Here is a 21,090-nt window from a genome sequence, read left to right on the forward strand (position 1 = left end):
AAGTGTCGACTAAAACTCAGTATTTCGATATTAGAAATAGTTTATTATTAAATTCTAGGGATGCCAGGGATTGGAAGCATCCCATGTCCATGAGATAGTGAAATGTCTGCTGCTGTTAGACCACATTCTAATTGGGAGGAGAAACTCTAGTGTTAGAATGAGGTAGAATACTTTGCCTCGAAGCAGCTTCTCTGTTGGTTTCTGTAGGTAATTCTCACTTTCCTTCACTTTGCCCATGTGACTGCAAGGGCCAAGCAACAGATGATACCACTAGAATTCCCTGCCCACAGAAGAGCTTCAGAGTACATTACATTACTTTTCTTAGGCTGATCCAGCCAAGATGAGCTGGGCTGCTCCTGGGAACTGTTGAGGCTGACACTGACACTGCCTGGGGTGCCAGACAGTTATGTGTGGGGCCCTTCAGGGAAGGGCTGGACTGGTTCACCTCCAAGTTGCTAGCAAGGTCCTGGTAGAGCCGGGTGAGAGCTTACTAGTCTATAGGTGCCAGAAGAAAGAAAGAATAAGACATGCTTGTCTTATTCTTGAGTGCAGGATTATCTATCTTTCTGATAGTTTCCTGAGTGGTTACCAGAAATATTCTGACTTCCACTGCGTGTGAAAGTCTCTGCCATGCACTGTGGCACTAGCTGGGGACCTTTACTGGGTGCTTTGCTTGCACCCAGGTTTCCTGTCATCACCCAGGGACTCCAAGAAGCAGCTGTAGTGTATGCCTGGCCTTGGAATCTGGGGGCCTGATTTTAGGGCCTGCTTTCCCTTTTAGCTGAGTGAGTCATTCTTCCAGGCTGTACTTTTATTTCCTTAGCTGTCAAGTGGGGGTTATCCTACATGAAAACCATGAGGGTTCCTCCCGCTAATATTTGTTGACAGTGATTTTGACATCTGTGCTTGTTGGGTTACTTACTACTTGATGGTTTATGTTTAGGCTGCTCTGCCGAGATTCCGGGGGTGAGACTGAGTCTATGCTTCTTAATGAAACAGTGCCACAATGGGTAATTGACATCACTGTGGATGTAAGTATCCTCCACTGCCACTTTGCTCTTTTATTTTTTTGTAACTCATGAAATTAAGAACTGCTTTAGACATTATAATTTTAAACCTTAATAAAAGCTAGACTCCCAAGTGGAATCCCCATCTGCTTCTTTGCAGTTCCAAAGTTGCAGAAATAGTACTGATAATTATTTATATATCTAGCTTTGTTGGTTTTTAATTATAAAAATAACATATGCTTATTCAACAAAATAATAAATGAATGAAGCTCTCATCTTCCCCAAGCATTCATTCTTGCCCATTCACTCCCTATCCTTCCTCCCAGAGGTAACAACTATTAATAAATTAATGCATAGACTTCAGTACTTTTTTCTTTGCATACAAGCATATATTATTTGTGTACATAGATGTGTCTACAGTTCATTTTATATTGCACAAAATCTCTTATACTGTTCTGCAACTTTTTTTTCACCTAAAAAAATGTATCCTGGACATCTTTTCATGTCTGTACATCTTTTCATGTCTGTACATGTGAATCATTCCTTTTTAATGACTGTGTAAGATTCTGCTGTATAAATGTACCATAATTTATTTAATCAGTCCCCTATTAATGGACATTTAGGTTGTTTCCAATGTTTTCTATTACAAACAGTGCTGCAGTGAACATCCTTGTACATATATCTTTGTGTGCTTTTTAGGATAAATTCCTAGAAGTGGAATTGCTGGATCCAAGGGTATGCACATTTTAAATTTTGATAGATACTGCCAAATTGCCCTCCACAAAGGCTGTAGTAGTCTACATTCTCACCAACAGTGTATGAGTGCCCATTTCCCCACACCTGCACCAACACTGGATACTTCTAATCTTTGCTAAAAAATAGGCAAATAGTATCTCATTATTTTTATGTGGATTAAAAACAAATTAATAGTGAGGTTAAGCATCTTTTCATATTGGCCATTTGTTTTTCTTCTGTGAATTACCTGTTTGTATTCTTTACCCATTTTTCTATTGGGTCATTTTTCTTACTGATTTGTGGGGTGGTGGTTTATATTGAATATTAACCCTTTAACTATTATCTGTGTCTCAATTAAATTTTCACTTTGTTCCTTTTGCCAGGTGAAAAGTTTTACTTTTTCTATAATCAAATTGATCCTTGATGGCTCTTAGTTTCATGTCTTGTTTAGGTATTTCCTACTCCAAAGTAACAAAAGTATTCTCCTATATTCTCTTCTAGTTCTTTTATGATAATTATGTCTAGCTCTCTAATCTATTAGAATTTAGTCTTCTGTTTGGTGTGAAGTAGGATTTAGACTTTTTCCAAAGGGACAGCTAGTGTGCTAGCACAATTTATTGAAAATCTGTCCTTTTTCTACTTATCTGGGATGCTATGTTTATCATGTACTAAATTTCTGTATACACATGGGTCTGCTTCTAGACTCTCTTATGTACTGTTGGTCTATTTTGTATCTTTCTAAAGCCATATGAAAAGGAATTTAATCTTTAGAACCTTCAGAAACTTTATTTTCTGTCCCGGATATACCTCTAAGACTTAAAGCCAATGTGACACCTGATGGATATTCCATGGTCTTCTCTATGCCTGAGCACCCCATAAGCCACTAATTTCTTTGAGTGTGAAACTCACCTGGGACGCATTGCTGACTTTAGCCCTGTGGCTTATTCTTGAGAGGAGACATCCAGACAGGATGTGACATGGAGGCTTGGAGGGGATTAATACCCTGAGAAAAGATGACCACGTAATTTTATCCTTCATCTAAGAATGTGGTTTACTTCATGGTAGACATCTGGGTTCTTGGCTGAAGTTTCCACTCTTTCTTAACACCTCAGACCTCACTCTGATGTCAGAGGGAAAGAAAATGGGAGGACTTTGGTTGGCCTTTTCAGTTGGATGATGGGCCTCACCAGCACAGAATGTGTGGCTTTGCTCAAAGGTGAACGCTGTGGGTTTCTCTCAAGACACTTAAGTTTTTGTTTGGGCCTTTAGGTATCAACTCCAATATTTTAATGTAGAATTGAGATTCTGGTTTGTATGGCTTAAAAAATTAAAGTTTGTTTCCCTTTAATACCTTGTACTGTTATCTAAGAAGAGCCATGCTACAATTTCATATTACCTCTAATGTTACATATATTTTTCTGATGAATTTTCTCGAAGGCTGACTTAGGTAATTTGATAGCTTACTATACATTTCATAGAAAGTCACTTTTAATTGTAAGATAATTATTACTTGCAAGTCATGTTTTCCTATTAACATTATTTTCATTTATCAACTAATAGAAACTGTTATACCTTTTTAACTTTTACTGTTTCAGAAAAATATGCCCAAATTCAACAAAATTCCTTTCTACCTCCAACCTCATGCATCTTCAGGAGCAAAAACCTTAAAAAAGTAAGTAAATATATGGTTTCTTGATCTAATTAACTACTAGAGAGAATTCCTTTTCCTTATGATTGCTTTTATAGCAAAGGAAGCAAATACCAGATCTAAGGCTGATTTTATAATATTCAAAGTTTATACAATTAAACCACTTACCAGGTACCAACTTTGGCCGATTACAGGTGTTCAAAAATAAATAAGGCCAGGTACAGTGGCTCATGCCCATAATCCCAACACTTTGGGAGGGTGAGGTGGGAGGATTAATTGAGGCCAGGAGTTTGAGACCAGCCTGAGCAACGTAGTGAGACTCCTGTCTCTACGAAAGATTTAAGTAAAAAAATTAGCTGGGCATGGGAGCACACGCTTGTAGTCCAGGCTAGCCAGGAGGCTAAGGCAGGAGGATCATCAGAAGTTTGAGGCTGCAGTGAGCAAAGATCATGCTACTGCACTCCAGCTTGGGCAACAGAGAAAGACCCTGTCTCTAAGAAAAAAATGATAAATAAAACACACATTTTGTCTGTTGCCTTAATTCACAGTTTAGGACCCAACCTGTATATAATAGTTGTTTTTATGGATACTTAAGGAATAATGAGAGTGAGAGAAATAAATGAGCTTTTGGCTGGAGCTTCCCAGTAAGGCTTCTTGAAGGACGTGGAATTTGAGTTGGACATGTAATGATTGGTAGAACTTCAAAAGATAGATATTCCAAGTCCAGGACACAGTGTGATCAGGGATGTGGAAGTGGGAGCATGCATAAGATAGTGGAAAGTAACATGAGGACCCATGCACCTGCAGCATGGGATGGAGGGGCAGCAGGGGGATATTAGGAGGTAAATTGGAAAAGCAGTTAAAGGTTTTGTTGATGTTGGATTTGAATGCCAAGCCATAGAGCGTGCAGTGACTAAACACCAGAAACTTTTGAGCCAATGTGGGATATGGTCCAGGGAGACCCAAGAGAAGAATTTTAGTAGTGTAGTAATGGGATGCTAAACTATGAACAATATGTATTCTAGCAAATAAAATAAAAAAATTTTTAAACCTTTTTATTACAGAGATTTCCAAACTTATATAGAAAGAAGCTAGTGAGCCCCCATCGTCCCATCAGATAGCTTCAGTAATTATCAATACCTTGCTAAACATTTTGCTTCACCTATACCTCTACCTGCCCTCCCACCCATCTCTCTCTACACACACACACACACACACACACACACACACACACATTTTAAAGTGAGTCCTAGACATCACTTCAGATAGATTTAACAACTGAAGTTCAAATGATTTTCAGAGCGTAAGCCTTAGTTTTTTGGTATAATAGTTATTGACTGTTATCAGAGATACAGAAGTAGGGTGTTGATGAGTATAGTTTGGGACATACAGTTTGAGGTGCCTGTAGGACATCCAACTGAAGATACCCAACCAGCTGTTGGGTTTGTGGTTTAGAAGAGAAGGTTGAGACTCAAGGTCTAGACTCAGGCATTGTCTGCTCACAGGTGCTAGTTGAAGGCATGGCAGTGGGGAGGAGAGCCCAGGGAAAATTGAGCACTAAGAGTGTCGGACCCTGGTAAGCACTGGGAGCTGCCTGCCTTTCCAGAATTATTTAGTTTGCCCAGGTTCTGGGAAAGTATTCAAGGGAATAAAACCCAGAAGGCTACTATGTATGTATATGTAAATGTTTTTGTTTGTTTTTCTGAGATGGAGTCTCGCTCTGTCGCCCAGGCTAGAGTGCAGTGGCGTATCTTGGCTCACTGCAGCCTCTGCATCCTGAGTAGCTGGAATTACAGGCGTGCACCACCATGCCCAGCTAATTTTTTGTATTTTAGTAGAGACGGGATTTCACCATGTTGGTTAGCCAGGCTGGTCTTGAACTCCTGATCTGAAGTGATCCACCTGCCTTGGCCTCCCAAAGTGCTGAGATTATAGGCATGAGCCACCACACCTGGCCTGTATATGTCAAGTTTTAAGAACACATATTAATCTCATTTAGTTGTACATAAACTGTGTCTTAGAAGGACACTGTAGAAAATCTTTCGGCAGCTCTAAAAATGGATTAAGGTAATGACTAAAAACATTTATTGGTTTATTTTTCATCTTTATAAAATGTTTGCATCAAAGAAAAATAATATGGAATAAATAATATCTAGTGATTTCCCTGATGTCACAATATGCCATTGCTTTTTTACAGAGATAGACTCTCTGCTAGTGACATGCTCCAAGTCCGAAAAGTTATGGAACATGTTTATGAAAAAATTATCAACTTGGATAATGAGTCTCAAACCACTAGCTCTTCTAATAATGAAAAACCAGGAGAACAGGAAAAAGAAGAAGATATTGCTGTGTTGGCAGAGGAGAAAATTGAACTTTTGTGCCAGGACCAGGTAAGTGGTAAGCCCCAATTTTTCCAGTGCTGGTGCTCATAAAGAGTTACATGCCTTTGGGTGGGGGGCTTCTACTTTTAGAGGGGCTCTAAGGAGCCCTGGGCCTCTCCTACCTAAAGCCCACCCTAAAGCTCCTCTTTACTGCTGGGGAGATTTTCAGAGAAGGGATACATAGACAAATGGTGGATGTGCTGGTAGCTTTTTTTTCTGACAAGAAAAAAGACACATGGTCTTCTTGATTTGCAAAAAGCATGTGCCATGTTTATGATTTAGAGTGAAGGTGTGCGGAGAAATGGCAGAACTGTTTTTTAAATCAAGATGCACTCAAAACGTATCCTCAGAGGAATGGCTGAAAGATGGCCTGGTGTTTCTGGCATAGTCACAAAAGATGTACATCTCACTAAGCTCAATTTCATTTCCGCATGCATGGAAGCCGTGACAGCAAGAATTGGATACCAGGCATAGGGGAGGAGTGAGCAAGCTGGATCACCTGATGAGAGTCCCTGAGTTAATGATAAGGTTTTAGATATTAGAGACTTTGAAATTTTTAAATTTAATTTTGGCTATTCAGGTTTTGGATCCAAATATGGACCTTCGAACAGTGAAACACTTCATATGGAAGAGCGGTGGAGACCTCACCCTCCATTACCGTCAGAAGTCCACGTGAAGGCTGGGCTAATGCTCCTGGATATTCATTTATGACCTTCCTTTATGGCCCCAAGAGTAGTCCTAGGAAGCCCACTGATCCCCAACGGGAGCAAGACTTCTAACGGCTGATTTGGTATGGACCGAGATTATCTTTCAATTGAAGTGACTAATCGAGATGTAATATAGAAACCAGTCTCCATGTGTAGATTAAGCTGTCCCCAGGGAAGCAGAGTGCAAGAGCAGAAGAGCCCCAAGCAGACTATGTCTTTCAAGATGTACAGAAGACTGACAACAGGCCAGTGCAGACTTTGCTTCCTCCTTTTGTTTCAAAGGACCTTATCTACCCGTTAACACTTGTTAGAGACACCTCAGTCGGGCCACAACTGTCTCTGTTTCAACTTTAAGCCCACACACTCTGTAGCTTTTCTAAAAGAGTACATTCCATTCATGCAGTAGATATGAAGGCTTTTTCCAAGTTTGTCATATAAAAAAATCAAATTGTTTTCACCATTTAAGACAGTTATTTTTAATGGGAATTTGCTGTTGCACAATTTGAGAACCAGCCCATTTCATAATAAAAGATTAATGTTGGGCTTGTTTTTAATATTGCATCTCAGATGTGTTCTTGTAGGAAGATCTGTTGAAATTCCAGGTGCTGGATCATAGCACTTGGACTGTTGGGCCGGAGTTTGTGCAGCCCATGCCTAGCGATGCTGCACCTCCCATGATGTCCTGGCTTTGTGGCAACCCCAGGGAGGTGCAGCAGTTTCACTCCTTCCTCCACTGTGTCCAGTTTTATTTACACAAAGCGAGCTGAGACCACAGGTATCTTGCTCTGGATGAGCAGCATGACACCATCAAAATTTAAGACCATGATGAAATTTCAGTTTCATTCAAATGTTACCTAAAATTTATGGTGTCAGAATAAAGGGAGATCATAGTGAGTTAATTTGATATTCATATCCTGGAAGTATACATATTTGTTTTTCCAAAGTTTTATATGCAGGTTTTTGTTGTACCTGTATCCAGATCTTCTTTTCACTGTTCTAACAATCTAACACTTTCATAGAATCATTTGGATCTTGTATAGAGTGTAACTTATTGGGGATAAACACTTCAACTTTTGGCAGAAAATACTTTGGATTCTCCCCAAGGTCATTTGTATTCAGAGTAAATCAATGGTCCACCCCCATAAAACTGTAAGACAAGCCTCCTGTATGAAGCCAGAAGCACAAGTGCCTTCAGAGGGCAGTTGATTCCAGTCCAGTTGCCTCCCTAGCTTGTGTGTGGCCTGCCTCCACCATAGCAGGGACTAGGGAGGGAGGCAGGGAAGGTTTTTTCTTTTCTACATCTTCACAGGTTCGGCTGGGGGCAGCTGATGGGCCTAAGTCCATACCTTACTATTTAAGATACTCTGATCGCACAACTGCAGAGACAGGGTTCCCTCACTGCTAGTCAGCTTCTTTTGGAAACTGGACAGGCCATTGCCACCTGCACTTTGAAGAAGTGAGCAAAGACGTGGCCACATTTCTAATAAGTTGAAATGGTCTTTCTCCCTTCCTCAGAGAGCAACCAGCTTCTTTTTTTAAAAAGTCCTTTCTATCTGTTGGATACAACAGTGCACTTTTGGTGCACATTTTTTAGCAATAGTTGTGAATTAATGGCAAAAAAAAAAAAAAATTATTTACCAGCCCTCAGTTGTGTTTGCCCGAGGGGCCTTTGAGCAAAGAAATGGGTTTTGCTGGGTCATTTTGCCCTGTGTGCTAAGCCTTGGGTGGCTGCATTCCCCTCCTGTCATAGATCTGACCCCCAGCATGATTGTATTTCTTTCCCCTCCAGTCAAACCGTAATACAGTTTCCAGAAAATTTGACAGTCTGCAATGCCAAAAGGGTAAAAATCTGTATTTCACAGTTGTATAGAATAAAGGCTTTAGTTAAAATATTTCAAAGTGTAGTACACATTTATTTTCATTTGTTATTTTCTTTCATAGCAGATTACAGAGAAAGAAAGAAACCTCTGGTTTCATGTTCTCCCTGGAAATACTAGCATGGATACCCATTTTATCCTCCAACTTATGGGGGAAGGGAAAGTAAAAGTGAGGGAGGGAAGAGCCAGAACCTTTGAGTGAGGGCAACTTTGGGTCAGACTGCCAGGCTACAGAGTTAAGGGAAGCTGGCCCCAGAACAGTCCTGTGGCGATTCTGTTCTACTTCCTGCATTCCAGCAGACTTGACACTGGGCTCCCAGACGATCCAGGACACAATGCCTCACTGTTATGCACACGTATCAGCTGCTCTGGTAGGCTTGACAAGGGTTTGCTTTAAATGAAGGGTTTGCTAATTTGGGACCCTCCCTCCATATAGTTGGCCTGTGCCCCCCAGAGCAGACATTCCTTGTCCTGCATACCTGACACAGCTTGTGAGTTCCCTGCATGTACACCAGCATTACAAATGATCCTGTAAAGGTGAGACTTTCAACTAGGCACAGGCTAGAAGACGAGGCCAGAGCAGCTTTCATAGTAATTAGCAGTGTGGGAAGTGAGGGTCCAGTCAACACAGCAGAGGACTTCAGGTGATGAGGGGCTGTCCCCAGATGGAGTGCAGGGCCTAACCTAGCCTTAACCTCCAAAGGCACCTGGGGTGGGGAGAACAGCTTCCTCCCCTACAACAGGAAAGAACAAAAGGGTCTTTACCTACTCTTAATCTATTCCCCTAATTCCCCCTTGGGGTTGGGAACCGTGCGTGGATAGACCTAGTCAGGTAGACTGGCTTTGAGAAATTGCTTAGGGTGTTGAACTTAAATTTGTGACTTTTATTCACTATTGGGGCTGGGTAGATGCCTTGTATATTTAGAAGAGATCACTGTTTAAGTTTGGGAGCTAACAGGAGTTGCCACTGGGGATACAGGTCTGTGGCATGTAGTCCCTGAGGAAGAAGAAATATTGTGGTCTGGGCACAAATGGGTCTCTGCTGAAGGGCCTAGAATTTCCAACCCACCTCCCTCCAGGAGAGGGGGGCAAGTACACTGCCTCTCTCTCCCTCCTGTGACTAGCATGGTGATCAGCCTGAGCCAAGTGTAGCATTGTAGCCTAGGGACAAGGACACATGACAGAGGACTCAGTGTTTGGGACTTGAAAGGGGGTGGTCCCAGGGCTCCAGGGTCCCTTCCAGTACAGATGGGGTGGGCTGAGCTGTGCAGGAAGAATCAAAGCGACCAGGCCAACACTGGACAGCAACCCCTTCCTTCCTCACCTCATCTTTACACTGGATTATGACCAGACCCTGCTGCCTCCTGGGAAGCCCCAGTGACCAGAGCAGGACCAAGCACTGGACCTGAGGGTACACGGCCAAAAGATATCCTCCCACAAGGCCCATGGCCCCCTCTCACCACCCACTGAGGCCTCATGCCCCACCGAAGCAGCAAGGAATCCTGACCGCATAGTGCAGCCCGGGCTGCCTGCCCACATCTGGGCCTCATGAAATGTCATCATGGGCCTTGTCACAGCCCAGGGTGTTATTCTGTGGTAGAGATCTGGGCCTGGCTGTCCAGCCCCTCAGCCTCCGTCCCAGTATCTAGGCCCTCTGTGCTTGCTGGTTCCTCCTCAGCCTGAGCTTCAAGCAGCTCGGCGGACAGCCCATCTTCTGGTGAGGCTGCAGAGGTGAGACTGTCAGGAAGAGTCAGCTGAGGCAGGTGGTCCGCCTGGGCTTGGGCACCTGGGCTGTCCAGGAAGGAGACCTCAAACTCTGACCCAGACCATGTAGCCTCACCTGCAACACAGAAGATCAGGCTGAGGAGGTCTGCAAGAACCTAGGGCCATGGTGTTAGGGCCAGTAACCCCACCGACCGCTCCCCATTGCCACTCCAGGTTTGATGGGGGATTGGAGATGGAGTGTACAAATGCTTTGGTGTGGCTGTATCAACCCGATGGCCCGCTTCTGCCCAGCTGAGGAATTGAGGGCAGCCTTCCCAACAACCCGGGGTCCTTCCCAGAGGACTTCGGAAGGTGATGGCCACTCACCACCCCGCTCATGAGAACTGCTGCTGGAGCAGATGTCCTCTGGCCCTGAGGTTGAGACAGCTGTGGTGGTCAGTTCTGTGGAAGAGGGCAGGCTGGGCCACACACTGGCATTGCTGTTGTCCAAGAGAGAAATTCCCGACACGTCCAGGAAGCCTAGGGGAGGGTGGTGCAGTTCTTTGCCAGCAAGAAACCCTGACTGCTGGAAAGCAGCACCCTGGGCTCACCTTGCCTAGGGCATCTGGCCCAGCCTGTGAGACTGTAATCTCCTCAGCCCCTGGTGATACCCCTCACCCAACCTCAAAGAGGTTCCCACACTGCCTGTTTCTGAGGAAAGAAAGGGGCCTGGAGTTGGTCATCATGGGAATAGCACAGTGGCAGTAGGCATAGACTCTGCTCTGTCTCCAATTTGCTGTGTGACCTGAAGGAGGCTACCTCTCTTCTCTGGACTACAGACTCCCCATCTGTATACTAGATTGGATGATATGCAACTATTAAATATCTTCGTATACATGAGATATGAGGGGTCAGCAAGGCCTGGGGAAAGTTTTGACATAGCTGCCAAAGTCCAGCCCCAAGCCTGGGGCCCACTCCTCTCCAGGGCCTGCCCAGTACCTGGGTCCATAACTCGCTGCACTGGAGGTGGGGGCTGAAGAGGAGTCTCCATGAAATGGGGAAGTCCATCAGGGTCTGGAGCACTGTGGCTGGGACTCCCAGGCCCAGGAAGGGGATCCTCCATGGAGGAGCCAGGTGCCTGCAGCAGGGCCTAGGAAAGAAGAAGAAATGGGTAGGGGACAATCAGGACAGTGCCTCAAGGGTGAAGAATTTTGCAGTCCAACCTAACCACCAGTCCCCACTTGTCCCAGGAGCACTGCTCTGCCTAAAGGAAGGAAATGGCCTTAATAAACCACCCCTTCTTCTATTGGTGATAGGAAGTCAGGCCTGAGGGGCCTGGCCTGGCCTCCCTGCAGTGTTGGCACTGAGAGGGAGCACTCTTTGCACTCAGACAAGGAATCCCAGGTGCCCACCTGGCCCCAACACATTCCCTTTGCCCCATCAATGACTCATTAGAAGAGAGGGGCTTCCTTGAATTCAGGCATACCTGGAGAACATCCTTGAATACTCCCTGGCCTAGACCCCAGGCACCAGCCCAGTGCCCAAAGGTGCTCTCAGAGGACCCACTCATCAGCTGTGAAGGCAGGGCCAGCACTTCCCTGCAGACTTGGCTAGACAACCATCCCAACTGTGGCTCTGAAGGCCTAGCCCTTTGTCCAGTTTTGCCACAACTCACAGGAACAGCAAGCACCCATCTCTGAGCCTGTTTCCCACTCATGAAATGAAGATGACAACTGGTGCTTCACCTCCACCCTCACTTCTAGACCCAAGGGGCAGGAAAGCCAAAAGTGAGTTTCACTGCTCCAGGCATGGCCTGCCTGCTCCCACTGGGTCCCAGAAGTACATGGGCCTCTCAGATCACAAAGGCCCTACAGGCCCCTGGTGAGGGTTGCTGATGGCTCCCCAAGGGCAGCCTCTAGAGTTTTCTGTCTTCCCAGTTGGCAGATTCTCCCCACATACCTCCATGTAGTCACTCTGCCTGGAACCTGTCTCCAGGGAAGGAGAGTCCTCGGGGGTGGGTCCAGGTGGTAGAGCATCAGGTGGTGGGGCACCAAGTGGTAGAGCAGAAGGTGGTGGGGTGCCAGGTGGCTTCTTGTGGTAGCTGGGGGGCTGAGTTGGGATCCGGTGTAGATACCCATAGCCAATGCCACATCCCAGACTGCCGAAGGCCAGAAACATTCAATCCAGGGGCTTGTCCCACGGCCCTCCCTACCTTTGCTATCCCCACCTACTACCAGCAATAAGGGGGCTGAAAAGGGTACTTCTGAAATACCGGTCAGCCTCAGGATCCCTGGGCCCAGGGCCCAATCCTCCTCCATCTCCACCATAGAACTCTGAGGTCCATGCCCAATGGTCAGGCCCCACCCACCTGGCCCTGCAGCCCTCCAACCCCACGAAGTACCTGCCCTCTCCACCCCAGGCTGCGTTGGGAGTTACAGTCACCTCCCGGCAGGAGTCTGACTTGGAGTTATACACCATCAGCTTCAAGGGCTTCCCCTCATGAGACTCGATGAGCGTAAAGAAGTCCTCGGACTGTGAGAAACGCATAGCACCTGAGGCCTGCTTCCAGGGCTAAAGCCTCAACAAAACCAGACACTTCTCATGGACAGCACCCTTCTCTTCACACCACATCCAGAGGGTCTGGGGAGGGGCAAATTGCGGGTTCCTCACCTCCTGGAGAATCTGGTCCGAACCAACCACATAGTCTGTGTAGGGGCGCAGGCCGGCAAGGGCAGCAGGTGAAGATGGTTCCACATCCTGGGGAAAGAACCGCAAACCACTGGGCCATGCTACTAGAGGTGGGGTTGGGGGATGGGAAAGGGCAGGGGGAACTGCCTCTTGAGGTAGTGAGTGGGACACTTGTCCTCTGTCCCTAAGCAGGGCTTCAAGCCCATACTCCCTCATTTCACCCCTCCATTCCCCTACCTCCCCCAGGTCTACAGCCTGTCCAGCAGAGGGCAGTACCATGATAAGGCTCAGCACCAGGCTCTGGAATCTGACCCCGGGCTCAACCCCTGGCTCCAGCTGCCCAGCTATATGACTATAAACACATTATTGAACCTCTCCTAGCCTCAGTTTCCCCACAATTAAAAGTAAGATACACAGTACCTAATGATAGGGTTGCTGAGAAAAATAAATAAATATATGAAAAGAAGAAAAGCACACCTTGGCTACAGGAGCACCCACTACATTGCTGCTTCTGCTGCAGGCATGTGGCTAAAGACTCCTAGGGGTTGGAGGTGAGGGCAATGAGCAAAACTGGGTACAAATAAGGATTCCCTCCTCCCTTGGAAAGTTCTACCACTCCCAATCTCCCAGTCTCCCTGGGAAATGCAAAGCAATTTGCATCATCAGTCCCCTTTCCCTCATGGGCAGATTAAGGCAGGCTGTGAAAGTTGAGAAACTTGGCCAGGCTCTCCCAAGAAGTCAGTGAGAAAAATAAGTGGCTAGAAAACAAATCAGCCAACTTCTAGTTCAGAGCACCCTCCTTCCACCAGGCTACAGGACTGAGCATTCAAGAACTTAGATACCATCAATGGGCACAGGTGTTGGGTGTGCACGTGTGTCTGTGGACAGACTAACATCTATGACAGCTTGGTCACTGAGGTTAAGATATCAATTAATCATATAAGAATATACCAGAAAAAACAGTATATTTACAGTCACGTTGCTTAATGACAGGGATATATTCTGAGAAATGCATTGTTAGTTGACTTCATTGTTGTGCAAACATCATAGAGTGAACTTAACCTACACATAGCCTACTACACACCTGGAGTATATGCTATGGCCTGTTGCTCCTAGGCTACAAACCTGCCCAGCATGTTACTATACTGAGTACTGTAGGCAACTGTAACACAATTAAGTATCTGTGTGTCTAAACATTCAAGCATAGAACAGGTACAGTAAAAATATGGTATTATAATCTTATGGGATCACTATTGTATATGCAGTCCGTGGTTGACTGAAACGTTGTCATGCAACACACACACGGAGAGACACAGAGAATAATAAAAGCAGCAGCATTCCAGCAGTCCAACCACCATTCCAGTAGATGATATTTCTACCTTTCAAATTAAGTAACCTAGGTATAGAAGGTAAGAAAGTACCCAAAGTCATGGCTAACAGGAAGCAAGATACACTGTTCAGGTAGTAATGAGCTGCCCTCTCTGGGACACTGGAATGAGACCACATCCTGCCCTCAGTCTTCCCTGGCTACTGCTCCGAGGCTCCCGCTCCACTCCTGCATGTCCCCCCTCACACCCCGCCCACACCCAGACCTGCCCCAGTAAACTCATCCTTCCGACACACCCTGCCCTGCCATACCCCACACTCACCAGCACATGCCACACCTGCTCACTGGCCCTGCGGAAGCTGCAGAAGCGCACACTGGCACCCAGTAGGCCCTGGCCGCCCCACATGTTGCTGGGCACCACCTCCACCTCGCGCACCCTCATGGTCTTCATATTGAACACCTCCAGCTTCACGGGCTTCTCCACATTGGCTTTCAGTAGTGCCTTCAGGGTGTCATTCTCCTTGTTCTGTGGGGGCAATGGGGCTGACTCCAAGGCCACCTCATGCCCAGGCTAGGACCCTCAGACAAGTCTGGGCCTGAGATGGGGCAAGGGCCTTAGTGGGCAGCAGCCCTCAGCAGGGTCACTGTGGGGATGGGCCAAGGTAGTGGATGGGCCAGGTTCACAGACCAGGGTTGAGCCTGCAGCCACTGGGACCCCCACCTTCCCCAAGCACTGCCAAACCTTCCTCAGCCTGCCAGAAAAAACAAAGCAAGCAAAAAGCCTCCCGGATCCACAGCATTCCAGTGCTGCCCCACTCTGAGCTGCCCCTTGGCCAGGGCCCTCATATCCCTCAAGCCCCAGGAGGCAGGCCCCTTGGGCCTTGTGGCCACCTCCAAGAGGCCATATGTCCTCTGTCCACCCCACAGAGCTCAGAAGCTGAGCATTGGGCAGGGCCCCAGTCAGGCTCTGAGTACAGCCCTGGAAGAAGGGGAGACAGGGCTGGGACTCCCTTTAGAAAAAAAGGGAGGGAAGGGTAGACTGGGGCCCCCTGTGGGACAGATGGAGACACACAAACACACATAAGCAAGCAAAGCAGAGGCAGGTTGGGGAACTCACCAGCCTCGAGTGCCCAATGGTGATGATGAAGTCAAAGTAGGGCTCCAGGCCCGCCTGCTGGGCTGGGGAGTTCTCCTGCACCTGTCCCACAGCAAAGACCACAGTCACTGCGCCAACCCTGGGACTCTCCAAGTAGCCCTCTCCCCCATTTCAGGAGCCATCAGCACTCCCAGTGTGCCAGCCAGAACACATGTCTGGCATGAACTGTTCCGGACATTCTCAAGGTTCACTCCATGGCCTCTTGCTACCTTCCTGGGCACAAATTTTCCTCTTAGGAAAATGGCTCCTTCCTGATTATGATCCACAGATGCTTTCAGAAATGGCTCACAGCCCAGGACATCCTTAGGGGCTCCCAGGAGGCAATATGGAGACAGGCTGGCCCAGGCCTGTGGGAATGCTGCTCCAGAGGGCTGGGCTAGGGTTGGCCGGAAAGCCAAAAGGGTTTACCAGAAAGGTTTAGACTGGACAAGAAGGGAGGGCCCTGACGTGCAGTGGAAGTGGGCAGGCCTCGGGAGGGATACACCCAGGGCTGTACCCAGAAAGAGGAATGGGAAAGGCAGCTTGCAGCCAGGTCCCAGCTTGCACCCCAGCCTCTGGGGTGGGAGACCCAGGCTCAGTCCAGCAGGTAATGAAAGCCACTGGCAGAGAAGCAGACCCCAGGGGTAGAACTAGGCCTGAGCCAGGGAGCCCAGTGAGTGGGCAGTGCCAATCCCCACAGCCTGGCTCTGGACTGAGGAGCCCCCCAGTGGCTCAGCTGCCCTACCAGCCTCATAGTCTAGCCTCCATGCCTGTGCAGGACACCTCCTCCAGAAAGCATTCCCATTTCCAGGGTGCTCCCTGCCCCTCCCTGAACTCCCCACCTCACTGCTGTCTCCAAAAGCACAACAACCAGGCTTTGCAGGTTGTGGCAGAAATCCATCCCAAAAGGCCCATATACAGAGCCTGGCTTAAACAATGCAGGCTTTGTCCCAAGGCCCTAGACCCGAAGATGGGCCCACACCCTCAGGTCTTTGGCTGCGGGCATTTGATAACCTGTTGGCGTAGACACCAGCCAGACCCAGCCCAGAGGGCACAGGACCTAGGCTCTTGCTGCCTCCTCATGGGAAAGGCCCTGTGGCTCCTGCTACATACCAGCCCCTCCAGTTTTGGATTCCCCAACCTGAAGGAGAGCTCATGAAGACTAGGCTGAGAACAAACCGCTGAGATCAAGGCCAGTTTGCCCCTGGAATTAGGATTCCCTTCTGGCAGCATCACCAACTGAGCCCCTCCTTATCACCTCCAGAAGCTGCCATGGCTTCCAAAGGGAGTGAGTGCGGCCCAGAAATCAGATCTGGGCCTAGTTGGCCTGGCCCAGTAGGCAAGCTGCTCCCAGGCCCCGCTGCAGGGGAGCTCTGGGCCCTGCCCTCTAACCCTTCAGGTGAGGGGATCTTTCGAAAACCACAGGACAGGACAGTTATTCAGGAACAGCTTGGGGACAATGCCCCTCCCTAATCAGGGCCACCTCCAAATCACTCCACGTCAGGTGCCTGCCTACTTCCCTCCCCACTCCCCAGTATTGCATGTCAGCTGCTCTCCATCATGAATGAGGTCCAGAGGGTCAGGCCCCAGGCCTGGCCTCCTTGACCCACCCAATACCTCCACCACCCTCTCCTGTGGCTTTGTCCTCTGCTTGGCTACACTCCACTTCTCTCACCTGGGGCCTCATCACTACTCACTATGGCTCCGCAGCTGAAATAATCTATGCTGCTGCCCACTGTACTGCTCCCCCTGCAGAAACCACTGCCTGCCATCCAGCTCCCTCAGGGGCTCCCATCACAGCCTGCCCCACGGCCCTATAGTGCTGCTTTTCCTCATGCTCCCACCCTATTTTTCCCAATCAGGGAACCTAATGGAACTCACAGTGATCACAACTTACACTTACTAAGGGCTGGTTGGCTGAGTGCCAGGGCATGGCACCACCTCACCTGCTTTATGTATCATTTAACCTTTTTAATAACCTCAAATGACAAATGAGACCAAGTACTCAATAATTCAGTAATTTGACCCCAGGAAATCCAACCCAGAGCCCTCCCCCTAACCACTGCCCTCTCCTAACAGCTGTTTCCTGGTGAATCTGCCACTACTCTAAGCTCGCTGAGGGCAGCGACTTCTCCAAAGTATTGGGCACGCAGCGAGGTGCCAATATTTCTAGAATGCAGCACAGCTGTTCTTCAGTGTTGTTAAAGGTAAGTAGGTCATGTCACTCCTCCATTTAAAACCTCCTGATGGTTTTACATCTCAGAATAAAATCTTAAATCTTCAGGACAACAGGCAAGGTCCTACACGGTCTGCTCTGGTCTCCTCCTCACACTGGCCACACCATCCAAGCACACCAGCCTCACCTGGCATTTCCTCAAACACACAAGCACAACCTACCTCGGGGCCTCTGCACAAGCTGGTCCTTCTGCTTGGAATACTACTATTCCCCTAAATATCTGTATTGTCCACTCTTTACTTCCTTCAGAAGCATCTGTTCGAATGTGACTTGAGAAGAGGCCCTTCCTGACCACTCTATCAAAAATAGCACCCACTCACCATTCTGTATCCCCTTAACCTGCTTTATTTTTATCACTGGTAATTACCACCTACCATGTATTTTTTCATTTCCCTTCTTTCCCTACCATCATCCAAATGTCAGCTCCAGAAGAACAGGGACCATGTTTGTTCTGTTCACTGCTTTATCTCTAGAGCCTTAGAATTCTGCCTGCCAGAGTAGGAGCTCAAAACTTTGTTTTTGTGACTGACAACCTCTGATCCCTGGTCCCTCTCCAATTTGTCCCTCTCCATCAGGCAGGCCCCTCCCGTCTTCGAAGCTCCCATCATCGCCCCACCCCTCCTCTTGCCAATATCCTGAGTTCCTTTGCCTTTAATCAAACCTGTTGGAAGACTCTCCTGGCTGGATGCATTCAACTGTCCACGCTTGCTGTTTGGTGTCTCACCATAAGAAAGCCCATTCCCAAGCACAAATCCTGTCAACTCTGGGTTCTCCAAGCCAGCCTGGTTTTCACGTTAAGAAACTTTTAGCCCTCTCATGTGGTTAGCTGGCAACAGACCCTACCTTCAAAACACACAAACCGACAAGCTTGCCTGTCTCCACTCATCTCTGCATCCAGCTGCCTTTCACTAGGGAAAGGGGGGTGCAGGGACGCCTCTTCCCCGCAGCGCTCCGGGGTCAGAGACCCCCAGCCCCTCTCACCTACATTATAGCCCTTCCCTCACCGCAGGCACAAATCTCCATCCGGCTGCGGGACCCTCTCCTCACCCTCACAGCACACTCCGTTCTAGGAACCCCACTCCGTCTCCACTCTCCGGAAGCCTGCTCGCCCAGACCTCCATGTAGCGGCATCTAAAGGCTGGGACCCTCCCCAGCTGCAAACGCTCTCCTCGAGGATTCTGCAGCACTCTCCCGGCCCTCCCGCTCCCCACTATCCCGTGGCTGGTTTGCACCGGTCCTCTACCCTCGGAAGCCCTTTCGACCCTACGACTGGCAGGACGCGCGCCGACGGGCTCCCCCGCAGCTGCGTCCACTCGGTTAACCCCGGCCCCCGGGACTGTCCTCGGCGTGGCTGACTCTCTTCCCAGGCCCAGCACGGAGAGCGGCCCGCGGCAGGCGAGCGTAAATGTGTGCTAAGTGCACGAGCGCGTCCCGACTGGTAGTGGTGCATTCTTCACCCGGGAGGAGCGCCATTCCCGGCGGCCGGACCAGGAAAACGCTCCGCTTCCGGCACTGCTGGCACTTGGGGCGGGCGCTGGGCCCGACCGCGGCCGTGGACTAGCCAGGGTCCGGGAGTCCCGCGAGGCCGCCTCTCCCAGGAGGCTCCCACCGGGCAGGGGGCACCTCCCGCCACCCAGGCGGAAACACTCGGGCCGGGACCCCGCCGCAGTCGCCAGCCAGCCGGCGACCGGACGCCCGGACGCGGGGTTGCGGGCGCCTCGCCAAGGTCACCGGCGCCGCGGCGGCAACTCACCCCGTGGAGGTGGAAGCCCTCGGCGCCGCCTGCGGGCTGCTCAGCGCTGACGCCCAGGCCCATGGCAGCGGCTCCGCTCGGCACCCAGGTCCAGTCCCGCTGCGCCTACCCGGACCGACCCGGCGCCAGTAGCGCCGACTCGCTCTCTCGGCGCTCGATTCCTGCGCCTTGTGACGTGAGGCGTTTTGTTCCTCCCACTCCAGACACTGACGCTCCTAGCAACCGGCTAGCAGCTCGGTTTCCAAGGACTGTAACGCCTTCAACCGCCCGCCGCGATAGAGTGCCCACGACCCTGCCTCGGGAATCCCGCTCTGCACCGCCCCACCAGACCCGGACTCGGAGCCGCGAGCGGCCCGAGATGAGCAGCAATGATTCCTCCCTTATGGTGCGTGGCCCGGGCGCTGTCCGAGGGCTCCCTCGTGACTCCCCGCCCCTGACCCAGAGACCGTCTGCCCTGCTACTCTCCTGCCACCCTTCGCTGTCCTCAGTTATATGAGGCGGTCCTGCCTTTTCTTGCCCCACTCCCCCTGGCAAGGGCGTCTTCTCCGGTGGCTTCTGCGCACCCTGAGCCCCAAATTAGCATCCCCGTTTCTTGAGCTACCCCAAACCAGCTCATCCAATCACTATCATTATCCCTTCTTGTCATCATCCCTTCTTCTTCCACCCAGCTCACTCTCGCCTGCGCCTCCCACCCCAGTTGATGGCTTCACCATTTAATCTCCTAGCCTTAACTCATACCTCTTCCCTATACTCATCTTCTAATCCTGTCTACAAGAAATGCCAGCTCCTTGATGTCTCCTGGGTTTTCTTTTTATCTTTTTATCTTCTAGCCCAGAACCAGCACCATCTCTCCCCTCTGAGAGCCTGCAACAGCCTCCCTCCCATCTGGTTTCTCTGCTCTGGCTCTTTTCAGCATCAGTAGTCCCTGCTGCCACCACGGCACACACCCCCCACATGCAAAAGCAGCCAGAGTGGTTGTTGCAAAAATGTACATCTGAAAACATCCCTCGCCTTAAAACCATTCTGCTTTCTGTTACCCTTAGGATGGTGTCTGGGCTCTTTCATATGGCCCATGAGGATGTTTACAGTCCAACCACATCTGCTCCCAACCTAGCACCCACAAACCTTAGGGGAAGTGAAACTTAACTTTAAAATCTCAGCCCCTTTGTCAAGCTGTAGTTTCCATGGGCTTAAGCTTCCTTAGCTGTGAAAGATACTGAGAGGACCATGCACAGGATAGTGGATATGAAGCCCACAATAACTTGTAACTACAATTCGTATAATTTTTCTTATTATTTGTCCTCATTTTTCCCCCCTTATTCCCTTCCTAAGACAAAGCCTTGGTTGAATTCCCCATCATAGTTGAACCAGAATCTGTTGGTAATCCCCCAAACAAACACCTCCAAACTCTTTCCTGGGAAAACTGCATGGAGCTGCTCCCAGGGCTGTTAGAGGACAGGATGAGGCCTGAATGTTTCCTCTTTCTCTTCCCTTTGCAGAACTGAGGAGGAGCAGGGGATAGGGAAGGGAGCAGGTCTCATCCCATCTGGGACAGAACAGAGACAGAGAAGGGACTGGGCTATTGCAGTTATGTCTTCCTTCATACAGGCTGGGATCATTTACTATAGCCAGGAAAAGTACTTCCACCATGTGCAGCAGGCTGCAGCTGTGGGCCTGGAAAAATTCAGCAATGACCCTGTGTTGAAGTTCTTTAAAGCCTATGGAGTCCTCAAAGAAGGTAAGGACTTGGCAGTGTTGGTCTTGTGACCCCAGGCACTAGCTGGACCCTAACACTCTGGCTCCACCTGGATGTCTTCTTGTTTCCTAGTTATGGTCCCATAAAAACAGTTTCACACTCAGCGGCTGGATTCCCACGGGAATCCACAGAGGCC

At 48.9% G+C, this 21,090-nt stretch overlaps 3 protein-coding genes across 42 annotated transcripts in view; 2 read left to right on the forward strand and 1 right to left on the reverse strand.

Annotated features, from left to right (window-relative positions):
* WDR48 (WD repeat domain 48) overlaps nt 1-8,370 on the forward strand; it is a 47,239-nt gene extending 38,869 nt beyond the window's left edge. For 2 of the 6 annotated variants that reach the window (XR_010155037.1, XR_010155038.1), the window contains exons 16-20: nt 944-1,031; nt 3,338-3,414; nt 5,588-5,780; nt 6,352-7,119; nt 7,186-8,370. Coding sequence is in view for 3 of the 6 variants with exons in the window: in NM_001280519.1 (NP_001267448.1) it covers nt 944-1,031; nt 3,338-3,414; nt 5,588-5,780; nt 6,352-6,447 (454 nt within the window). In the remaining 3 variants the exon portion in view is untranslated. 6 annotated transcript variants of the gene reach the window in all.
* On the reverse strand, nt 8,371-19,370 carry GORASP1 (golgi reassembly stacking protein 1). 10 transcript variants are annotated; one of them, XR_010155163.1, is made up of 9 exons: nt 18,689-19,005; nt 15,192-15,272; nt 14,397-14,600; nt 12,730-12,816; nt 12,461-12,591; nt 12,019-12,168; nt 11,059-11,209; nt 10,447-10,599; nt 8,371-10,195 (listed from the first exon to the last, which is right to left on the reverse strand). XR_010155163.1 is itself a non-coding variant. In XM_001171913.8 (9 exons), the coding sequence occupies exons 1-9, from the start codon at nt 19,259-19,261 to the stop codon at nt 9,942-9,944; spliced, it is 1,323 nt and encodes a 440-aa protein (XP_001171913.1). In that variant the 5' UTR covers nt 19,262-19,360; the 3' UTR covers nt 8,371-9,941. The 10 variants fall into 10 exon arrangements, 9 of the variants coding, with proteins under 9 accessions (XP_001171913.1, XP_009443481.1, XP_063661663.1 ...); XM_001171913.8 differs by lacking the exon at nt 18,689-19,005 and adding an exon at nt 19,199-19,360 and having other exon boundaries at nt 12,019-12,217; XM_009445206.5 differs by lacking the exon at nt 18,689-19,005 and adding an exon at nt 19,199-19,334 and having other exon boundaries at nt 12,502-12,591.
* Nucleotides 19,260-21,090, forward strand: part of TTC21A (tetratricopeptide repeat domain 21A) — a 31,425-nt gene continuing 29,594 nt past the window's right edge. For 18 of the 26 annotated variants that reach the window (XM_016940748.3, XM_009445194.4, XM_016940749.3 and 15 more), the window contains exons 1-2: nt 19,260-19,583; nt 20,807-20,936. In XM_016940748.3, coding sequence (XP_016796237.2) covers nt 19,260-19,583; nt 20,807-20,936 — 454 coding nt within the window. The remainder of the gene's footprint in view (nt 19,584-20,806; nt 20,937-21,090) is intronic. The other 8 variants (XM_054681701.2, XM_016940752.4, XM_054681711.2 and 5 more) reach the window with 3 other exon arrangements.

Source organism: Pan troglodytes, chromosome 2, assembly GCF_028858775.2.
Source record: "Pan troglodytes isolate AG18354 chromosome 2, NHGRI_mPanTro3-v2.0_pri, whole genome shotgun sequence".
In the NCBI taxonomy this organism is placed as follows: domain Eukaryota; kingdom Metazoa; phylum Chordata; class Mammalia; order Primates; family Hominidae; genus Pan; species Pan troglodytes.